This window comes from Phyllopteryx taeniolatus, chromosome 13 (genome assembly GCF_024500385.1).
Source record: "Phyllopteryx taeniolatus isolate TA_2022b chromosome 13, UOR_Ptae_1.2, whole genome shotgun sequence".
Lineage (NCBI taxonomy): Eukaryota > Metazoa > Chordata > Actinopteri > Syngnathiformes > Syngnathidae > Phyllopteryx > Phyllopteryx taeniolatus.
In genome coordinates, this window is record NC_084514.1 from 8,857,945 (window position 1) to 8,877,490 (window position 19,546).

The 19,546-nt window shown below is 42.5% G+C and overlaps 1 protein-coding gene across 9 annotated transcripts in view; it reads right to left on the reverse strand.

Annotated features, from left to right (window-relative positions):
* nin (ninein (GSK3B interacting protein)) overlaps positions 1-19,546 on the reverse strand; it is a 27,267-nt gene continuing 7,721 nt past the window's right edge. For 3 of the 9 annotated variants that reach the window (XM_061793870.1, XM_061793871.1, XM_061793867.1), the window contains exons 5-16: positions 18,311-18,356; positions 18,072-18,238; positions 17,670-17,816; positions 16,911-17,078; positions 16,294-16,430; positions 16,077-16,217; positions 15,347-15,521; positions 15,160-15,270; positions 14,998-15,087; positions 14,295-14,555; positions 12,676-13,661; positions 9,347-11,765 (exon numbers count right to left, since the gene is read on the reverse strand). In XM_061793870.1, the coding sequence (XP_061649854.1) occupies positions 9,824-11,765; positions 12,676-13,661; positions 14,295-14,555; positions 14,998-15,087; positions 15,160-15,270; positions 15,347-15,521; positions 16,077-16,217; positions 16,294-16,430; positions 16,911-17,078; positions 17,670-17,816; positions 18,072-18,238; positions 18,311-18,356 (4,371 nt within the window). In that variant the 3' untranslated portion in view covers positions 9,347-9,823. The other 6 variants (XM_061793872.1, XM_061793873.1, XM_061793875.1 and 3 more) reach the window with 6 other exon arrangements.

Here is a 19,546-nt window from a genome sequence, read left to right on the forward strand (position 1 = left end):
TACGTGGATGGTTTTAATTCAAATTTCACATCTTCTGAGGCACCATAGAGATAATATTAAAACAAAAAATAGATGAAAACATACATTTTGGGGGAAACCCATACCAAAAAAAAAACAATGGGGGAGAAAAAAAAAAGTGGACTTTTCTGTGGGCAGAAACAACAACTCTGTTCAAATCCTTCATTCACAATACATCCATCCACTTATGCACTTCCACCTATAAACATTATACTGTCTTTATTCATTAAAGTACAGTGCTGTCCCATGACATTTAGAGCAGTGATTCTCAACTGGTAGGTCGGGACCCAAAAGTGAGTCACGCATCCATTTTGGGTGGGTCGCAAACAGCTCATTAAAAACTTACATTCCTATTTTTTTCTGTACAGTACAGTCAGAGGCGTACTAAGTTCCCGGACGGAACAAGGTAGGAAAGTGACAAGAAATATTACGCTCTTATTCTCTATCCACTAGTTTACGCTGTAAACAAATATAGTGTAACTCAGCCTTTGGCTGGTGGGCGTCATGGCAACCAATATGCTTTTGGCAGTACAGCAAACCCATTTGAAATAGCATTTAAAAATACAACATTCGGTATATGATTTCAGAGGCTATTTTTTAAACCAAATTATTATTATTTTTTAATTGTTCTTAACTTCTATGAAAGTGGGTCGTAACTTTGTAACAATAGGAAAATGCGGGTCCCAGAGTGACAACAGATGAGAACCACTCATTTAGAGTGCAACAGGTAGTGTTAGCTTACATTTAAAAACAAAATATACACTGTATATAATAAAGTCACGATTGTTCAACTAGCAGGAACATACTGCCAACAGACAGCTTTGTGTTTTGGTATTCATGCATTGTACAGAACAACAGAACAAATTCATACGGCACTGAAAACCTCCTCACAAGGGAAGTCGTACACAGAACACTTGTTTGGACCTGGAATTTGCATCTCTTAGGAGAAACACTCAGAATCAGAATTCAAACAGTACATACTTTGGTGGCTGTCCAGTTAGACTAAAAAGTGCCGCGTTATCTTTCTTTACGTGACTCTTTTTCCAGAGAATTATCGTAAAAAGATTGCCTGGAATAACAATGGACATACAGTGGACACCCACGAATAAGAGACACCCATTACAATGGCTGGCAACCAGTTCAGTGTGTACCCCGCCTCTCGCCCAGAGTCAGCTGGGAGAGAGGATCCAGCACGCCCATGACCTGAGTGAGGATGAGCGGTTCAGAAAATGGATGGCTGGATAATTATGCCATTACGTTATGTTTTCTGTCTCCAAGTGGCAAGGATTGCACACACCGGAAGGAGCAGCAAAAAAAGAAAAAAAAAGGGATGTTTAATTATTTACATTTATTTGTTTAATTAGTGTTTTTTTTTTATAAACAACAAATAATTATAGAGTGTTATTTTTCCCTCATTTATAATCAAACTTTAGTTGTTTTTTGAGAGGCGGGAATGGATCCATGGCATTTCCATTAATTTCAATGGGGAAAGATGATTTGAGATGAGGGTTTTGAGCTCTGAGTGTGGCCAAGGAATTACACGAATAAATTATTTTTTTTTAAAAGTACAATTACAAAATCAGGAGAATGAAGTCAAAATATTCAGAGAATAAAGAAAAATGTGAACAAGGTTAACGTGAATTGTCAAAATATTACAAGAATAAAGCCATAATCTGACAGCTCATATTGCAGAAGTCATTTAATGCGAAAAAAGTCAACGTTAAAACGTTGGGGATCTTGTTACTGTAAGTTTTACGAACAAGTAAATTGTCAACTGGTGTGGCCTTAACATTCCTTCACAATATCATTGTAATCCTTTGTCATGATAATCATACACATACAATTGTGAACGCAGGCTCTTCAAGTAAAAAAATGAATACAATTTTTGCACCACCTTGTGGAGAAGGAGGTACGATGTACACAACCGCAATACATTCAATGTAATAATGTAAAAAATAAATAAATACTGCTTCTTTACTGTAATACTGACATTCAGGCTCTTTTAAAAAAACAATCATGTGCACATTATGTAACATTTAAAGTTGTAAGACGATGAGAGGCCAGACGGGGGTCTGGGACTACATACTCTCGCGTGTGGCGTCAAGGTGTCGCCCTCGGCCGACTGCTTGGTCTACTCAGCCGTTCTGCGTCGCCGCCCGGCTGCCTCCAGAGCCTTCAGCAGCTGACCGCTCTCCACGTACAGGTCTCGGATCAGCGTGCACACACGGCTGTTCTTGTGCCCCTGGGAAATGTCGGATAACTAAGCGTTGGGGGCTTTCTTTTGAGGGGAGATGAGAGAAACCCAACCAATCTAAAAAGTGTACGGCTTGGCAACAACTACAGGTGGAAATGAATGAGTAAATCCAAATCTTCCTCTCTCCAATCATTTGAAGCTGGTACTTTAATGATTATTTTGGTAATCTTGTCAACATTGGTCAATAGAGACGAGAAAATACGTACCAAACTATTGCAGGTACTATAATTCAAGTTAAGAGAGTCGAGTTAACGCTTTAAATTTGACAGCCCTACTTGAGATACAAGTTTAATTTGTTGTGAACACAATAATATTGTACTTTTTGAAAACGTACAGTAATGAAAATTCAAAAAAAAAAAAAAAAAAAAAAGGAACAGTTTTTGTCACACTGCATCAATTTAATGGCCATAGTGCAGCTTTCAGGGGTGCCCGCTTTGGCAATCCAGGGAGCAGTATACGACAGAGCGATGGATATAATGTTCACTGAGCCATCTAACTTCTCACAGCTCATCAGTACAGCACTAATATTAGTCATGTAAGTACAGTGCCCCATGAAGGTGAAATCATTATATTGCACGTTTTGATTCAGTTAACCGCCGCCAACGGTCCGGCATCAGTACATTTATCCCCATACCATACTACCGTGCAACAGGCTCAATCACCCGAAAATGCATACTAAACCACCTCGAACATTACAACTTTGTGTTTGTATGTAAGGTTCTGACCTGGTCTTTGAGCTGAGCCACCTTCTCCCTGAGGTGCAGCTTGACGTTATGCAGCGAGGTCTCGATTTCCTCCATTCGTGCTTCCATGCGCTCCATCCGGGGGTCCTGGTCATCCTGGAGAGGAAACAGTTATCAACTATAAATATCAAAATAATGATCAAGAATGATCTGTGCGCATTTCGTGGAGGAAAAAACAACAACAACCCAAAACAGACCTGTATTCGCTAGACACTTTATTTTATTACATTACACAATGTCTGTTACATTTCTAAAAAAAATAAGTGAGGGAGGGAAATGTGCTATTAAAAATAATTTAAAAAATATTTGTCAGACAAGAATATGTACCAAACCAATCCAGGAACAATACTTCAAAGTGGAAATTGGGCAGTAGGCACAAATGAATGGGCAAATACAAATCCTTCCTTATCCCAACATTGACAGCAAGATTATTTTGACAACCTTGTCAACTGAAATGAGAAAATAAGTATCAAACCATTGAAGGGAGCTATACCTCAAGTGGGAAATTTGGGTATAGGCATAGATCAACAGGTCAATCCAAATCCATCCTCTCTCCTATCATTGAAAGTTGGTAACCTAATGATCGTCTTGGTATCCTTGACAAAGTAACTCAATAGAAATGAGAAAATAAGTAACAAAACCAACCCAGGAACTACACTTTTATAGTAGTTAAAAACCGGGGTGTTGTTGAAAGAAAGAATATTGCTCAACAGGTAAATCCAAATCGATCCTTTCCCCGATCATTTGAAAGTTATTTTGGTAACCTTGTCAACAAGGGAAATGTGCTATTAAAAAAAATAAATATATATATAAAAATCTACCCCCCCCCAAAAAAAAAAAAAAAAAAAAAAAATCAAAATAAACAACTGATAAATAATAAATAAACAAAAAACATGGCAATGTGAACACATGGTTCTTGTGACTTCAACATACATAAATAAACAAATAACTCATTAAATTCAAAATTAACTGGAGGTGTGTGCGACAATGTAACACTTTTTTTTCTTCTCCTCAAAACCCAGAAAAACTCTGATCCACTTTTCGTGGTGCAGCTAGAAAAAGAAAAAAAAAAAGCCCTTGATGACAAAACAAACTGATTTTAACAAAAATCAGCATAAACAAACAATCAACTACAGCATGTGAAAGCAAAATAATAGTTATGATAATCAAGACAAAAAGAAACCTGAATGGTCATAGGGGCAGTGTAAATTCAACATTTTGATTACAAGCCAAGGCTCAGAAGCTTTGTCTTCCCTGAAAGTAAGGCAAACAATCATATTAGCATGTAGCTTAGCATTACGTACAGAGAACACACACTGCATTTAAAAGGATTACCCTGTCTATTAAAAACAAGAGCATTTGATTAAAACAACACACGTTCAATTAGACATGATCAAAAACAAAAAATTTCTCATTCAAGAATCTTTCTTTGTGTTTCGGGTAGAAAGGAAAAACGAGCGATAATCTCCCATTGGGAAATTAGTGTGCCACCTAGCAGCAGTGCAATGCAATGACATGTTCACACGCTTGCGTCGTTGTCGAGTCTCCTACGTGGATGCCACAAAAAATAAAAGGTAAGTACGCAGGGGCCGTCATGGAAGAGAGAATCGGACATTGGTGTTAAAGTCCGCCAATCCGCCGGTAGCCTTCTCCGTTGGCGTTAGCTCGCAGTTCCGCCGTGGCTCCCTGGAGAGAGAAAGGCAAGGTACACTTCACCACAGCTTCAGCCTCGCTAATCCCTACAGAGCTTTTTAGTGGCTAGCCTTCAGCATTCGGACAATCAGTCTTTTTACCCCATTGGAAAGTATTCACAGCGCTTCACTTTTTCCATTTTTTGTTATGTTATCGCCTTATTCGAAAACTGAACACAGCCTGCGACCAGCTTGGCACACTTATATTTGGGCGTTTTGGCCGATCCTTCTTTGCAGCCCCTCTCAAGCAACCCTGTCCGTGGTATACAGACAATTCTTTTGACTTTATGCTTGTTTTGTGCTCTGATATGCACAGTCATCTGTGGGACAATATATAAACATTTGAATTGACCGCAGGTGGACGCCAATTAAGAAGTAGAAACCTCTCAAGGATGATCAATGGAAACAATGCACCTCAGCTCAATTTTGAGCAGCATGGCAAAGTTCGGTGAATAGTTTGGTAAATGTGATTTCTTAAGTTTTATTTTTAATAAAAACAAATATCAGGTCATTATGGGGTATTTTGTGTGTAACATTTTGAGGAAAAAAATGATTTCCATCTATTTTGGAAATAAGGCTGTAACATAATATGGAAAAATAGCTGTAAATCCTTTCCACATGCACTCAACTAGTGATAAAGTGGTGATGCTGCTGTCACATACAGTTATTAAAACAATGAACAATGGGTGAGATGGAGGTTTGACCACACCAAGAAGAACCAAAATGGAAAAACCAATGGGTACAAAGAAGCAAAAACACCAAACCCCAGAAAACAAACAGAGACAATGAATGTGAAGATGGACCTGAGAGAAACACCAGAGAAGCACTGTAAACTCAGCATACCATTCAGGAAATATGAAATGATTATTCACAGGGACGTTTTTTTGACATAGTTACTTTCCTCCAAGCCGGAATGTCAGCTAATGGAAGTTGAGTGACATGAGTGCATGCCACCACCATACTGGCGAGCGGAAACAGAAAGTGTATCCCATTCCACTTCAAACATCGAGACGTAGTGCAATGATCAGTGACTTTATCATCGGTACGACAGCATGAAACTTGTGTGAAGTGAGTGGAAAAATGCCCCCCAAATGAAACGAAACACCCAAAAGTACCATGATTGTATTATCGTACTTGCGCATTGTCGGAGTCAGACCGATGTCCCCTTGCCGTCCTGTGGGGCGACACCGGCAGGAGTCCGATGAAGTGAGCCTGGAATGACTACAAAGGGAGGAAAAAAATAAGAGGAGGGCAAATTTTTGTGCTCAATGGCCATATTTGATTTTTAAAACAGAGAAAAGAAAATACTTAGAATGTAGATGTAAAAATTGTAATATTTTGTTCAAAATAATTACCAATTTAGTGAGATAAATAAATTACATAAAACAAATAACATTCTAACCACTGTATATGAATACAGCTGCTAATAACTGTCAATGATGAAAATTGTATTTAGTGTAAACCACTGACTAACAAAAATGAACATAAGAGCATATGCCTAATAATTTGGGACACAGTTTGGAATTGGAATTGGATCGCCAACCTCAAACAGTTGCGCAGTGAGTCGAGCTATTTGAGCCTTGAGCGCCTCATTTTCCTCCTGCAGTTTGGCCATCTGTGCGTGTCCTTCCTGAGCAGCGAGGTTCTGACATCAAAACACACCAAGCAATGAGATTACAGGGTAGGCCCAAAAAGTTAGAAATACACCTTTTAAATTCAATTTATTTATTTTTTACAAATACCGTGAATAATAGCATAAAAGGAAAAATGCAAAATAAAAAGAAAAGGGTCCGAGGGAAGGAAGAAAGGCAGGAAAAAAAGCAGGTTGGAGGTAGAAGGAAGCAGGTAAGGAAAGAAGGCAGAAAAGTAGGGTTCGGCGAAGAAAGGATGGAACAGCTCATCTTGTGTGCATCTCAAGAAGAACGGACGTTCCTTCGAGGACAACAAAGTCCAAATTCTTGATAGGGAGGACCGCTGCTATGAAAAAAAAAGAAAGAAAAGAAACCATCTACTGTATGTTAAACAGGAAAATCTGTCTCCAAACTGTTTGAGGCGTCACCTATAACAATGTCCTGACATCTCTCCCCCAATCAACAGGAAAACTGGCCCTAACGAGCTGTTTTGCCACAAGATGAGCGACCAACTGATTTGTATGTAGGACGGTCATTTCACCAACCACACCGGGCAACACAGCAACAGTTGAACACCCCCATAAGGACTCCACACCTAAAATTTTGAACTGAAGAAGCCTTTCCAATTAAAAGGCGAAAAACAAGAGCAATCCTTGATTCAACCTTTATGGACTGAAGGAAGGAAGGGAGGGAAGTAGTAAAGGAAGCATGGAAACAAAGAAAGGAAACGATGCCAGGGGAGGGGAGAAAAAATAAATAAATCCATGAATAGGCAAACTGCAAAACCCTGTATACAACAGTCAGAAGATAATGTGTGTGTACGACTGCATGGATACCTTGATGACCAGCTTCTGGTCGTACACTTCTTGCTTGAGGGAGGCATTCTCCTGCTCCAAGGTTTTGAGCAGCACCGCCTGGCTCTGTCTGTGCTGCTGCAGCTGCTTCAGGGACAGGATGCTGACCTGTACGCAGAAACAACAAGGTTACGTTCACACTCGTGACAAGAAGAAGAAAAAAAAAAACGCCAGAAAATCCATGTGTCAAGTTCAGACTTGAAACCTTGTCGTCTTGTTCCTTCGGCTGCAGGGTGTCGTCTCTCTGGAGCTTCCTGCTGGGACTTTGGACGGCGGACTTGTGCAAGGCCAGCTCCAAAACGTGGTTCTGCGGAAAACAAAGTCGTGAATACAAACGCACCATCAGTTTACAAATCAAACACGTCTTACCTTATCGGTGACGTTCTGCAGCTGCTTGTGCAGCACCGCAACTTCCTGGCGGAGGGAATCTCTGTCCTGCTGCGTGCTGCGGAGATCCGACCTTAGACAAGCTCGCTGATGACTGAAGGCATGGAGGGTGTCATCCATATTCTTCACCTGGGAGGTGGAAATAGAGAGGTAATTGATGGTATCAGGATGAGTAGCCACGGAGGGTAGGCAGTACAGAAAGTAACTATGTAATTAAGTAGAATGGGTATGCAAATGTCTCAATATGAATGTATGATGGGTAAGTATGTAAGTAGGGTGGGTAAGTAAATAAGTAGCTGGGTAAGGGTAAGTAAATATTGTATGTAAGTCAGTACATGTGATGTCTGTAAGTTGGGTGAGTAAGTACTGCATGTAGGAAAAAAACAAAATCTTTACACCTTCTGCTGGGATTGAGCCAGCTGCTTGCGAAGACCCCGCGTCTCTTTGGCCGCATCCTTTCGCTCCTCTGTCAGGTGACAGAGATGATTCTCCATCGAGTCCGCCTGCATCAACTACGCACAAAAAACAGGGAAACAGTTTTTACACGCACATTACCTCAGGTATGAGTTTGCTGTCAAAGGAAACAAACCAGTTTGTCTTCCACTTGAGGGCCTTACCTTCTCCTCAAGGCCAGACACCTGCTGGACCAGCTGGGCGTTCCTGTCCTCCAGCTTGGCTGTGTCCTTCAGAGCTTTGGTCAACTCGGCCTCCAGCGAGCACACACAAGCTAGAAGCTAACATGACACAGTTAACCGCTAAGTTACAACCACCACCTTGCCATGACGACCACACGCTCACCTCTTTCTTCTCCTCGCCGGTGAACACCTCCTTCCTTTCGTTGTCTTTTATCAGCTCGGCCAGCTGCCGCTTGAGCTCCTCTACGTCAGCCAGGCTCCGGGCGTTCTTGTCCGCTAGCATTCCGTTCTCGTCCTGGAGTTGCTGGCTTTGCGAGTGAAGATCAGACATCTGAAACGTCTCATCAGTGAGAATGTGCCCAAAGGAAAATGTGTACAGTGGTATCTTGACTTACAGGTGCTCCAATAATGAGGATTAAAGACTCCCCAGTGTCCCCCCCGTATTTGCGTTTCACTCACACATTCTTATGTTTATGGTCTGTCTCCTAAGTTCCCCCCTCAAATGGTAAAAGACAGACCAGTTTTATTGTTCAGGGTCAGCTCCCACACGTGGACCCAGGTTCACGTGTGGGATTGATTTCATATATATCCATCAATGGAAATTGAGTAGCAAGCTCGGTCATGGAACGAATTAAATTCAAAAGTCAAGGTAGCGCTGTATTCCTACTTTTTGCCTCACCTGTTGGTGGAAATTCTCTGCTGCTTGTTCGGTGGCAACCTTCTCCTGGTTGAGCTGCTCCACTTTATGTCTGAAATAGAATACAAATCAAATCACCACGAGAGGTGCGTTGAATGTTGATCTACAGCGGAAGTTCTCAAACTTTCTAGGTTCAGGGACCCACACATAATGACCAAAACCATGTCAAGCCCTAAATGCCAAACGAATTAAAAAGTTGCTTATTTTAGAGAAAGCCATAATGTCACAATATCAAATTAATATTCATTAGAGGAAAAAAGTTGTAATGTTATTTTCAAGAAAATATCAGAACAAATATGTATTTTGTCAGGATAAAAAGACAATCTTTAGAGAAGACAAAATTGTAATTTAAGTGAATTTCAAAAATACACATTTATTCTGTGAATATTATGCCTTTTTTGTAAAAGACTAAAAAAAATAGAACTATATTCTCAAAAATTTTTCCCTTTTGTTCAATGACTATTCATGCAGGGATGTTAGATTTTTGTGATTATACTTTATTATCATATCAAAGGTGTTAATTGGACCAAAGCTAAGGTAGTAAATGGTTTAGTTTGTGTGGTTTATTAGCACAGCAGACTACCCCCAGGTTGTGTAACATGGACCCCAGAACCCAGTTTGAGAACCACTGATTTAGGAACCAAAGCAGCTACGTCAAGTCTGCAAAGCTCCTTTTACACGGAGACTGCGGTACTGCTGCAGCAACCAGTCCACTGTTGTTTCCGTTTCTGTTGCTATTGTTGCCTCCTACAACCTCCTGTCTCCGTGCAGAAGGGCAGTACTACCAAAACAGGCTTGGGTTGAGGAGCATTAGGGTTCTAGCCACGATACTGCCAGGTACATGAGAGAATGATGGGGATAAAGGGCAGGGCACAGCACAAATCTTGGGAGAGGGTCCAAGGTTGTCTCCACGTTACCTATTGGCCCGTGTAGTTGTGTTCGTGGTTGGCAGCTCTGAGATGGCTTTGTGAAGTTCGGTGGTTTGCACCTCAAACTCACCGCAGATGTCATCGACGCAAGAAGCCTCAGAAATTCTGCTCGGGGGGAATCCGAGATCCAGGGTGTCCCTTTGTGCCTCAAAGTCCATGAACAACTCTGAGAGCTTACGGTTCTCCTGTCGCATCCTACTAATGTCGTCTGTGAGAGAAATCCGCTCATCACCCACACTGCTTTGCAGTCTCCAGACCTTCTTTTTGAGTTCAGCATTTTGCCCCTTTAACTTGGCGTTTTCGCACAAACAATTTTCGTAACGAGTCTGAAGCTCTTTCAGTTTGAATGCCTTCATTTCTAGCACATTTATGTGCTCCATCAGCAGGAACATCTTGACTTTGAGGCTGTAGTTTTCCTCCAGATACTCACGGCCAGTTTGGATCTTCTTGCTGTTGTGCTCCAAAAGACTCTGGAGGAGCTCAGTCTTCTGCTGGAGTAAAAGGATCTTCTCCCGCATGAGAAGACTCTCCTCTCTGGTTTGACAGTACGCACACTGCAGTTCAAAGATGGAGAAATTCTGGAGTTCATCATCAACATCTTGATCAAAAGGTTCTGGACTAACATTTTTATGTTCCCCGTTGAAATCATCCAAGCCAATTTCTGAACCAGGGTCATCTTCAGCATCCTGATCCTTGTGTGAGGGGCTTTCACAGATAGAGGCAGGCACATCTTGAGGTCCACTTTCTTCTTTACAGAATTCCAAAGCTCCCGATGCCTCAAGTGATGAGTCTTTATCTTGGCACCGACTGTGTGAGAAAGCAGAGTCCTTTGCGTTTCCATCAGTCTCTGGGAACTCTTGGTCAGTGGTCATCCAAGGGTCTTCTCCATGACAAAGGACAACTTCAGGATTGTCATCCGGTTCTTCAAAGTTTGAAGTTTCTAAATCATTACTCCTCTCGCTTGGAACATTTGTGTTACAAGTCCATGAGACGTGGAGGTCTTGGTTCTCACTTGCATCGCGCTTCAGTTGCAACAGTTCTTCTTCAGGCTCATTCATTGGGTCGCTCTCCACTTTCAGATCTTCCTCACTGAAGGAATTATCAGAAGTTGATGTTTTAACCGTTTCCCCATTCTTAGACACACCCAAAGCCAGATCCTGGGTTTGGGTTTTCTTGAATTTGTCCATGAGGAAAGCCACCTGTTCCTGAAGCTCCTTCGTGTCCAGCTCAAAGTCATCCACCGCCTGTTTGAGGAGCTTATCCAGCTCCTCAATCTTCAGCTTCAAATCGTCACGCTCTGTCAGCATCAAGATCCTCTCTTCGGTCTGTCTATGGGATATCGAAAGAATCTCTTCGTATTGCGCCTGGAGCTGAGAGTGGCTGTTGTGAAATTCCTCCCTCTCCTGTTGTAAATCTTCTACCGTTTGGCTGAGGAGATGATCAGCGTCCTTGGCTTGCTTGTCAGACCAAGCTCGAAGATCCTCCTTGGCCTGCAGACTCTCCTGGAGTCGACTGTGCAGATTGTTCAGCTGGTGACTGAGCTCAATTTCTTTGGTCTGGGCGGCCGTTGCGCTGCTCTCAACCTGGTGTTGCAATTGCCGGTTCTTTTTTACCATTGCTTGAATGGCTTCTCCATGAACCTTCTCCAGTTCAAGCCGTTCTTCTTCCCACTCCCGAATTCCCTCTGCTCCTTCTTCAGTCTTTTTCCGCCATTCTTCAGCACTCTCGAGCGCTCTCTGCAACTGTGCCTCCCAGCAGAGCTTTTGTTCTGCATGGCTCTCAGAGAGCTCCCTCAGCTCACTCTGATAGTGCCACTCAAGTTTCAAAATGTCCACCTGAAAGCGTGCGGCTGCGGATTCTTGGTCACCCGAGAAACGATCTTCAACTTGCTTGATTTTCTCAGAGAAGCTCACCTCTGTCTGCTGCCTGTACATGGTTATGTAGTCAGTGTTACAGCAGAGGACACATTTTACTAGGGGTGCAACGTATATTTGTAGTCAGATTTTTCGGTATAGTACGAAGGCGAGTCCCCACACAGAACACAGGAAAGGGTAACTTCTTCCAAATTTAGCCATGTCTACTTCATAAATAGTGCAGCGCAGCCTCTGGATAACAAAAAATGACAGACCTCTTGATATGGCATTTTAACAAAAAGATTTGAGCTGTTATTTCTGCTGAAATATCTATTTATCTTACTGTATTGTTGGAATTTATTTTTTGGAGTATGTACTGCTAGCAGTTTGCAGTTTGACATCTAATTTGAAATCTTATTAAATCTGTTACTTTTTACACCACAGAAAAGCAGTTTTAGGTTTGACTTTTTGTCGTTCTGTTAGACCCCTAGTTTTGTGATAATAAACCAAAGTCCTCAACATTTTTATACTTGCTTGCAGTCTTATGTTAAGCTAAATGTTTAAATCTTCTCACATAACTCTTCAACCAATTTGTCAAATGCTTCCTGTGAAAAAACTTAATGGTAAATAAAAAGGTGGAACAAAATACAGATGTTTCAATGTATCGCATCACCCACAGTACCGTATCGATACGGCAACATAAGTTTGTGCAGTGGCCCTGAATCCTTTTTCCATCTTTACATTTGCTTGTTTTTAATAACATATGGGTCTTTTTTTGCATGTTGAATACACCTCAAAATAGTACAAACGTAGTCTTCAAGCCAACCGACTGAGCGTGCGTTCTTGCGCTGCATGGCAATGCATTCTTACACCGCTGTGCAAACTAGTTTATTGCATGCCGTTCATAGATTCAAAACCTATGTCGGAAAAGTCATAAACCAAGGATACCATGCATTATTAAGGGGATCATATGATTTTCTCACCTCTCCTGAGCAATATCGCCTCGTAGCTTATCCAGCATGCCACTGAGCGCGTTCCTCTCCTCGGCGTGTTTAACAGTCATCTCCCGCAGGCTCTCGTCCCGCAGGTTCATCAGCCCTTCCAGCCTCTTCTCCAGCTCCTCATTCTCGGCCTCATGCTTCTCCCGTTCCTCATCCAGTCTCTCCTGGAGCATGCTCTCGTAGTCCTCCTCTAACTGCAACCGCTCCTGCTTCCACTCCTGCTTGAGCTTGGCCTCCCGCAGCTTGTGCTGCTCTTGAAGACGCAGTCGCTCGCTCTCCCGCTGCTCCCGGAGCTGGCCCTCCTTCTCCTCCTGCTCCTTGAACAGCCTCAACATTGCCTCCTCTAGCAGCGCCTGCAGGGACTCGTTGTTCTGCTCGTCCAGCCGAGCTCGCTGCTCCTGCCACTCCTCTGTCAACTTTTTCACAGTTCGCTCGTGCTCCACCTCCAAGCAGGACCTCACCTCCTCGAGTCTGGCTGTCAGCTCCTGCTCATGGCTTTGCCTCAGCAATTCCTTCTCCCTTTCGAAACAATCCAACCAGCTCTTCTCCAACTTGACCTTCTCTTCTTGGTGTTTCTTCTCCAACTCCTGTAGTCTGGCTTTCAACAGCTCCGTGTTCTTTTTCTCCACAGTCTTTATCGCACTGGCGTGTTGGTTACGTAGCTCCTCCATCTCAGCAAGAAGGTCGGGCTTTAACTCCTGCAGGTTCCTCAGCTGCTCCTCCAGTTCCATAGCAACGCTACCCGCCTCGAGGAGCTGCTGCTTCAAGGTACTCGCCTCCTCTCTCGTCTCCTCCTCCAGGCGCGACCGCTCCAGCTCCGCTTGCTCAAGCTGGCTCTGGAGCTCCCGTTCCCGTGAGCTAACGCTAGCCAGCTCCTCCCTCGAAGCCTGGACCACCTGCAGGTGTTGGAGGGCCAGTTCATTCTTCTGGTCGTCGTGACGTTGAACCGCAGAGTTGAATTCATTGATCTGCACCGAGGAAAACAAACTTTTCACCCACTTTAAAGTCTGATTTTCAGATGTAATATTGTACTTTGCCCCATAAGATATAGATATTTTTTCAAACAATCAAATAAGATTTTCATTTGTTGGGCAAGATGTGTTTATTTCGGAATAGTAAAAGAAGTAACGATTGGATTGCAATTCCCTTTTCATTCGTTACTGTCAATGCAAATAGCGAACGGGGGCCTCAGACGGCAAGTCCGAACCCTATCTTCAGCAGTAATAGTTGTTCTTTGCAAAGGATAAATAATCTATGACTGGGTACCTTACTGTCTGTCTACATGTTGCGGCACCATTTGTGTTCAAATTATTTATATAGTTATTTTTAAGAATACTGACTAATACTATCTGACAAACTTCTGTTTGTTGTGTGTGTTGAGTCACAGCCAACATACAGCGAACATATTAAGTTTGCGCTCACAAAGCAAAAAAAATCGTCCAAACGACAGCTCGTATCTTGATAAGCTTGAGTCAGGTCACTCATATCTCAAGGCACCAGTGTACTTTGTTTTCATTAATTTTTCTAAACGCACAAGGAACTCATTTGGATTTGTTGTGAAAACTTTTCAAATGCAACCTTAAACATTAGAGCAGGCTTACTTTGCTCTCCAGCTGGTTCCTCAAGTCATCCATTTGGCAGAGATGCTGCTGCTTTTGCTTCTCCAGCATCATTTCCGCCTCCAGGCTCAAACTGATGAAGGGATGGACTTCCTCCGAGCCGATGCCTGGGTCAGACTCCACGCCAGGGCTTTTGCTCTCCAGCTCCTCTGAGAGAGGCGGCGGGCAGGGCTTCTGAGGTTGGCCCACGCTGTGAAAGTCCTGCAGCTCGGACTCCAGTTCGTCCACGCGATCCTGCAACTCCTGCAAAATAAATACAAATAACAGTCTTGGAAATTTACCAGAACAGAGGGATAATAATGGTTTTGTCTTTAGATGAAACAATAATTGTATTTGTGATCACAAGGTGGCTCACAATAGTTAGTATTGAATTGTATTTATTTTTTTAATCTGTGCTGGTCTGAAGAGCTTGCACACTGCACTGTGTGTGTTTGCCATGTAAAGGTTCTGGTCTTGGTTGAAGCATCATGTGGCTAAATATCGGAGATTATTTTCAAACGTGCTGTTCCAGTCACCGTAACCAGTTGTATGTTTCTGATCTCCTGAAGTGACAGCAGCTGCTGTGTTAATCAAAGTAATTTAAGCACTTTCACAATGTCTAGTGGTTTTTTTTCCCCTCAGCATGTTACAATGGTATAAATACATGTTAGGAATATTATTATGGTGTAAACACAGTATTATTTACCCTGCACTGGGCTTCGTAGCCCAGTCGCAGCTGCTTAATGCGCTCCTCCTGCAGGAGGAAGTCAGCACTGCCAGGGTCCAAGTCACCGAACTAAAACACAGACAAAAATCTAGTTGAATTACTTTGAAACGATCAAAAGAAGTCTCCTTTCACACGTCTTACCTTCTCTTTCATGATGTTGTCCAAACTGGCCTGCAGTTGTGTCACTTGGCTTTGGGCTTCCATCAGTTTTTCACTGCAGTCCAGCAAGTCCATCTCCAGACGTCTGTTTTCCTTTTAAGACCAGTGCACAACCTTCTACTGTGTTCTGAGCCTGAATCTGTCGGAAGTACAGCAAAGTTGGACCTACCTTAACCGAGATGGAGAGGTGGTCCCTGAGAAAGGACTCATCCTCCTTGATCTTGTCCACCTCAGCCTCCAGCGCCTCACGTTGCTGCGCCGCCTGCTGGCGGATCAGGTCCATCTCCTTCATCAGCTCCGACCGCACCGCTGCCAGCTTCTCTCGGTGTTCCTCCTCTAGCTTCCTGCACAATGTTCACACGCAATTCATGGACTGTACCTATTAAAATGAACATCTTAAACCAGGTGCTTTGTGGAGTTGGACACGTAGCATTGTTCAGCAACAAGGCCCAAAAATGTCTTGGCAGACATATTGTGCCCCCCCCCTCCCCAAGCACACACAATTTAAAACAGTTCCCAATCGTCTCAGTAACATGCCTGTGGCATGCTTTTGTCAAAATACCCCAAAGATCAAGAATGATTGACTTATTAAGAGTATTTTCCATAACATGTCATCTTTAACCATCACTACAACTAGAAGTCAACCACTGTTATCTCCAGGCAGTTACAGTACAGTATAAACCTTTTCATAGTGACGTCAAGTACTCGTGGATTTTGGCTTTACGCAGCAGGGATTGGTCCCTGTCCCCCGCGCACATTTTGCAACTATTTTTTTTTTTTTACCTCAACTACTGTTATAAACAAAAAAAATATAAGTTGTCCAAATAAAACAGTCTTGAATAACTATAAATCCAAAGCATATATGCAATAAAAACAACAGAAGAGTGATGCAATGTTACCTGAGGTTAAGATTGTTTTTGTGCTCGATCGACGAGTGATGCTCGTCCACTTCGGTGGCCAGCTGGGTTTTAAGCCTCTCTGCCTTGTCCAGGTCCGAACGAATTTTCTCCTTCTCCCTCAGTTCGCCGTCGATGCGCTCTCTGAAAGAAAAAGGAGACAAATTATCCAGTAATACTTGAATATACATGACTTTACTAAGGTTCCTATCAGACTCACAGGAGATGTCTGATTTCTGTTTTGAAACTGGCCAGTGCCGCCTGGTGGATGCCGTTCTTGGTGGCCAGGAGTTCATTTTCCAGCGCGAAGGTCAGATCGGACAGACTCAGCTTGCCGTCAAGACCGAAGTTCAACGCCTGCAACATATGAAATTAGCTTCTTGACAACCGATATCACCAGGGTTTTCTTGCATATGACATATAGAGGGAAGGTCACCTCGACCTAATTTCAGGCCGCCCTTTGACATCATGAAAACTGTTTTTATTTAACCAATACTGCGCTAAGTTGAACATCATTTTTAACTACAACTCAGTGAACTATTGTTCACTTTAAATTGCTTGATAACTCAAAGTTATTTGCGCAACGGTCGTATCAGTTTTACTGCAATACTGGTCACTTTATATTGATTCTCTGCATCATTTGCAAATTTGCCATCGTATCGGGGGTTCAGGACAGGACACTGAGGCGAAGCAAGAGCATAAAGGTGAGAAGGAGTAACTTTTACTCGTACTTGTTAGTTTTATCTAAACAAGAGCGCTCTACATCAATCAGCGAGGAAAAACAGTGTACAACACAATCAAAAAAAAGTTAGGAAAACGTTCATTAGTGTGAGTCACCTGCAGAATTTCAATGCCGTTTTCTATGCCTTCTTCCATCCAGGCGTCCATGATACACTCGACCGGAGTGAAGCCGGTGCCGTCGTCCAGGTTGGAGAAGAGACGAGTGCCGATGCTGCTCGTCAGGGTGGAATGGGTGGCGATCCGGCGGCCGACCTCATCAAAGGGCTGGCGGGATCACGGATAGAATCGATACTTGTGAAAGACAACCTTTATAATACCTAAACTGCAGGAGAACTATTCTTGAAACAAGAACTAAAGGTTCCTGCAGCTTTTGGAGAAACGTTGTGCATCTGAACCATTGGAACTTTTCAAGAGCGTATGACTGCAGACCCTCTCGAACGTTTGGGAAAACTCGAGCGAAAGGGTTCCTGGGAATTTTCTCAAACAGGAGTAAAAGGTTCCTGGGAATTTTACTCAAACAAAAGAGCGAAAAGTTCCTGAAATATTTGGAGGAATGTAGCATGCTTGGACCACAGGAACTTTTACCAAAACAAGAGTTAAGAGTTTGGGCACTTTTACCTAAACAAGAACAAAAGGTTCCTGGAAATGTTACCCTAACAAGAGTTAAACGTTCCTAACTTTTAGCCAAACAAGCGAAAAGTTCCCAGCACTTTTACCTAAATGAGCAAAAGGTTCCTGGCGAGTTTTCCTAAACAAGAGTGAAAAGTTCTTGGCACTTTTACCTAAACAAGAGCTCCTGAAAGTACTATTACACCCCTCCCACACTCCAGAATTTCTGAGACAAGTTCAGCCTACCTGAGTGGAGTGGTGTCTTTTCAGCTGCCTGTAAGGAGTGGAGGCAGACGGGGTGGCAGGCTTGTTGTACTTTAAAACCATGGAGACAAACTCTTGAACGTTGATCCATCCATCGCCGTTTAAACCATGGAGTACATCTGCACTTATCTGACAGAAAAAAACATACATTAGTTGGAATTAGGGCTGGGCTCAACTTCACTAATTAATTTGAATTTCACTGTCTGGACGATTGTTTTCCCCCAAACCTTTTGCTAGCTGGTTTGCAAAAGCATAGCAAGTGTTGCCAACTTAATGGCCTCTCTGATGAGCATGAAGACTAGATTGTGTAATGTTGGTAGCGACGATTGCAGACTTGAGTCTCCAACTAGTCTCGGGCTTCGCCCATGTGCTTTCCTTGCTCACCTCCAAGCCCAGATAATCGCACAGAGCGATCAGTTCCATGTGGCCAGCGCATCCGTGCCACGATATGGCCAACTCCTCGCAGGCTTCCTGGAGCCTCTCCTTCAACGGACCCACGACACATCCTCGAGGCGTGCTCGGCTCGTCAGGGTTCCACAGATGCATCTGGCCTGGAAGATGCAAGGATCGGTTCGTTACCACTATCTAAAGAAAGGAATTATGGGCGGGAAGCTAGAACAAACCTTCTGCTTCATACTCCTCTGTGCTCATTTCATCTGCATTCCAGCGCTGGTGGAGAGAAATGCAAAATTAAGAAAAATTTTGAAAAAATCTCACCCAAAGTCAGCTGGGATAGGCTCCGGCATACCCGCGACCCCAGTAAGGATAAGCGGTGGATGGATGGACTTGCGAGTGGAAATTTGACATACGAGCACCGTATAGTGGCAGTGAACTCAATTCAACTCATTTCCAAAGAAGTAACTGTTTGCCAAATAGTGAACAATTCACAAAAAAAGAAGTTTTTTAATGCCATTCCCAGTTAAGGATGATGTCAAACTAGACATGAATAATTTATTTTAAAATACCATATAGCTTTTCCTCATAAAATTCTGCTAAGCTCAATGCCAACAAACAATGCAAAACGTCATTGACATGCTAACGGTTAGCGTCGATAGTCGTTGAAGCAATGTATGTTTGAACACAAACCGTGGAGCAACACCCAGTAGTCACAGGCATGTATCATTTATCCTATATGAAAAACAACCAATATTACACCATATTATTGATTTATAGTAGTATAGAAGTACTGGTCTTCTTCACTTGTGTCTCCATGACTGTAGTTTACTGCCTCCTGGTGGCCAAGGCATGCAAACCAGAAGGAGCAGCACAATTAATTGAACTGTAACACGATGTACAAACCGTTTTATTGTTTACATTCTATTTAATTATGCGCTTACTCTATTTTTAATAAAGTATAGAATTATATACAGTAAAGTGGGGAAATATGGTAGTTTGCGTTACGAGCTTTGTCATGGAACGAATTAAACCTGTAACATAAGATCCTGCTGTATATACTTTTCTATGTATAACAGTCTGAATCATTAAAAAAAACAAAATAGCATAACAGAACCTGACTGGTTGGTTCCATCACTGTTATGCTCTCTTCCCTGCATTTGATAGTAAAATGTGATTCAACACTAAGATATTTTACGTACAGCATGTTAAAATTGACAAATGTCAATGAGGCATTGATTCTAAATTTTGTTGTTTTAGAAACCGGTTGAAAAAAAGAATTAACCATGACCCACTCATAAAAAGTACCTAAATTATTGTTGGAATATTATAGAATTATGAAATATTAGAAACTTTGTGGCTATTCAAGATCGTCAAAACTCAAACTGCTCTGGGTCCCTTGGAGGGATCTAAACGTTACATTGCTTGTAAAAGCTGGCATATTTTTGGGCCTAGATTTCTGCGTT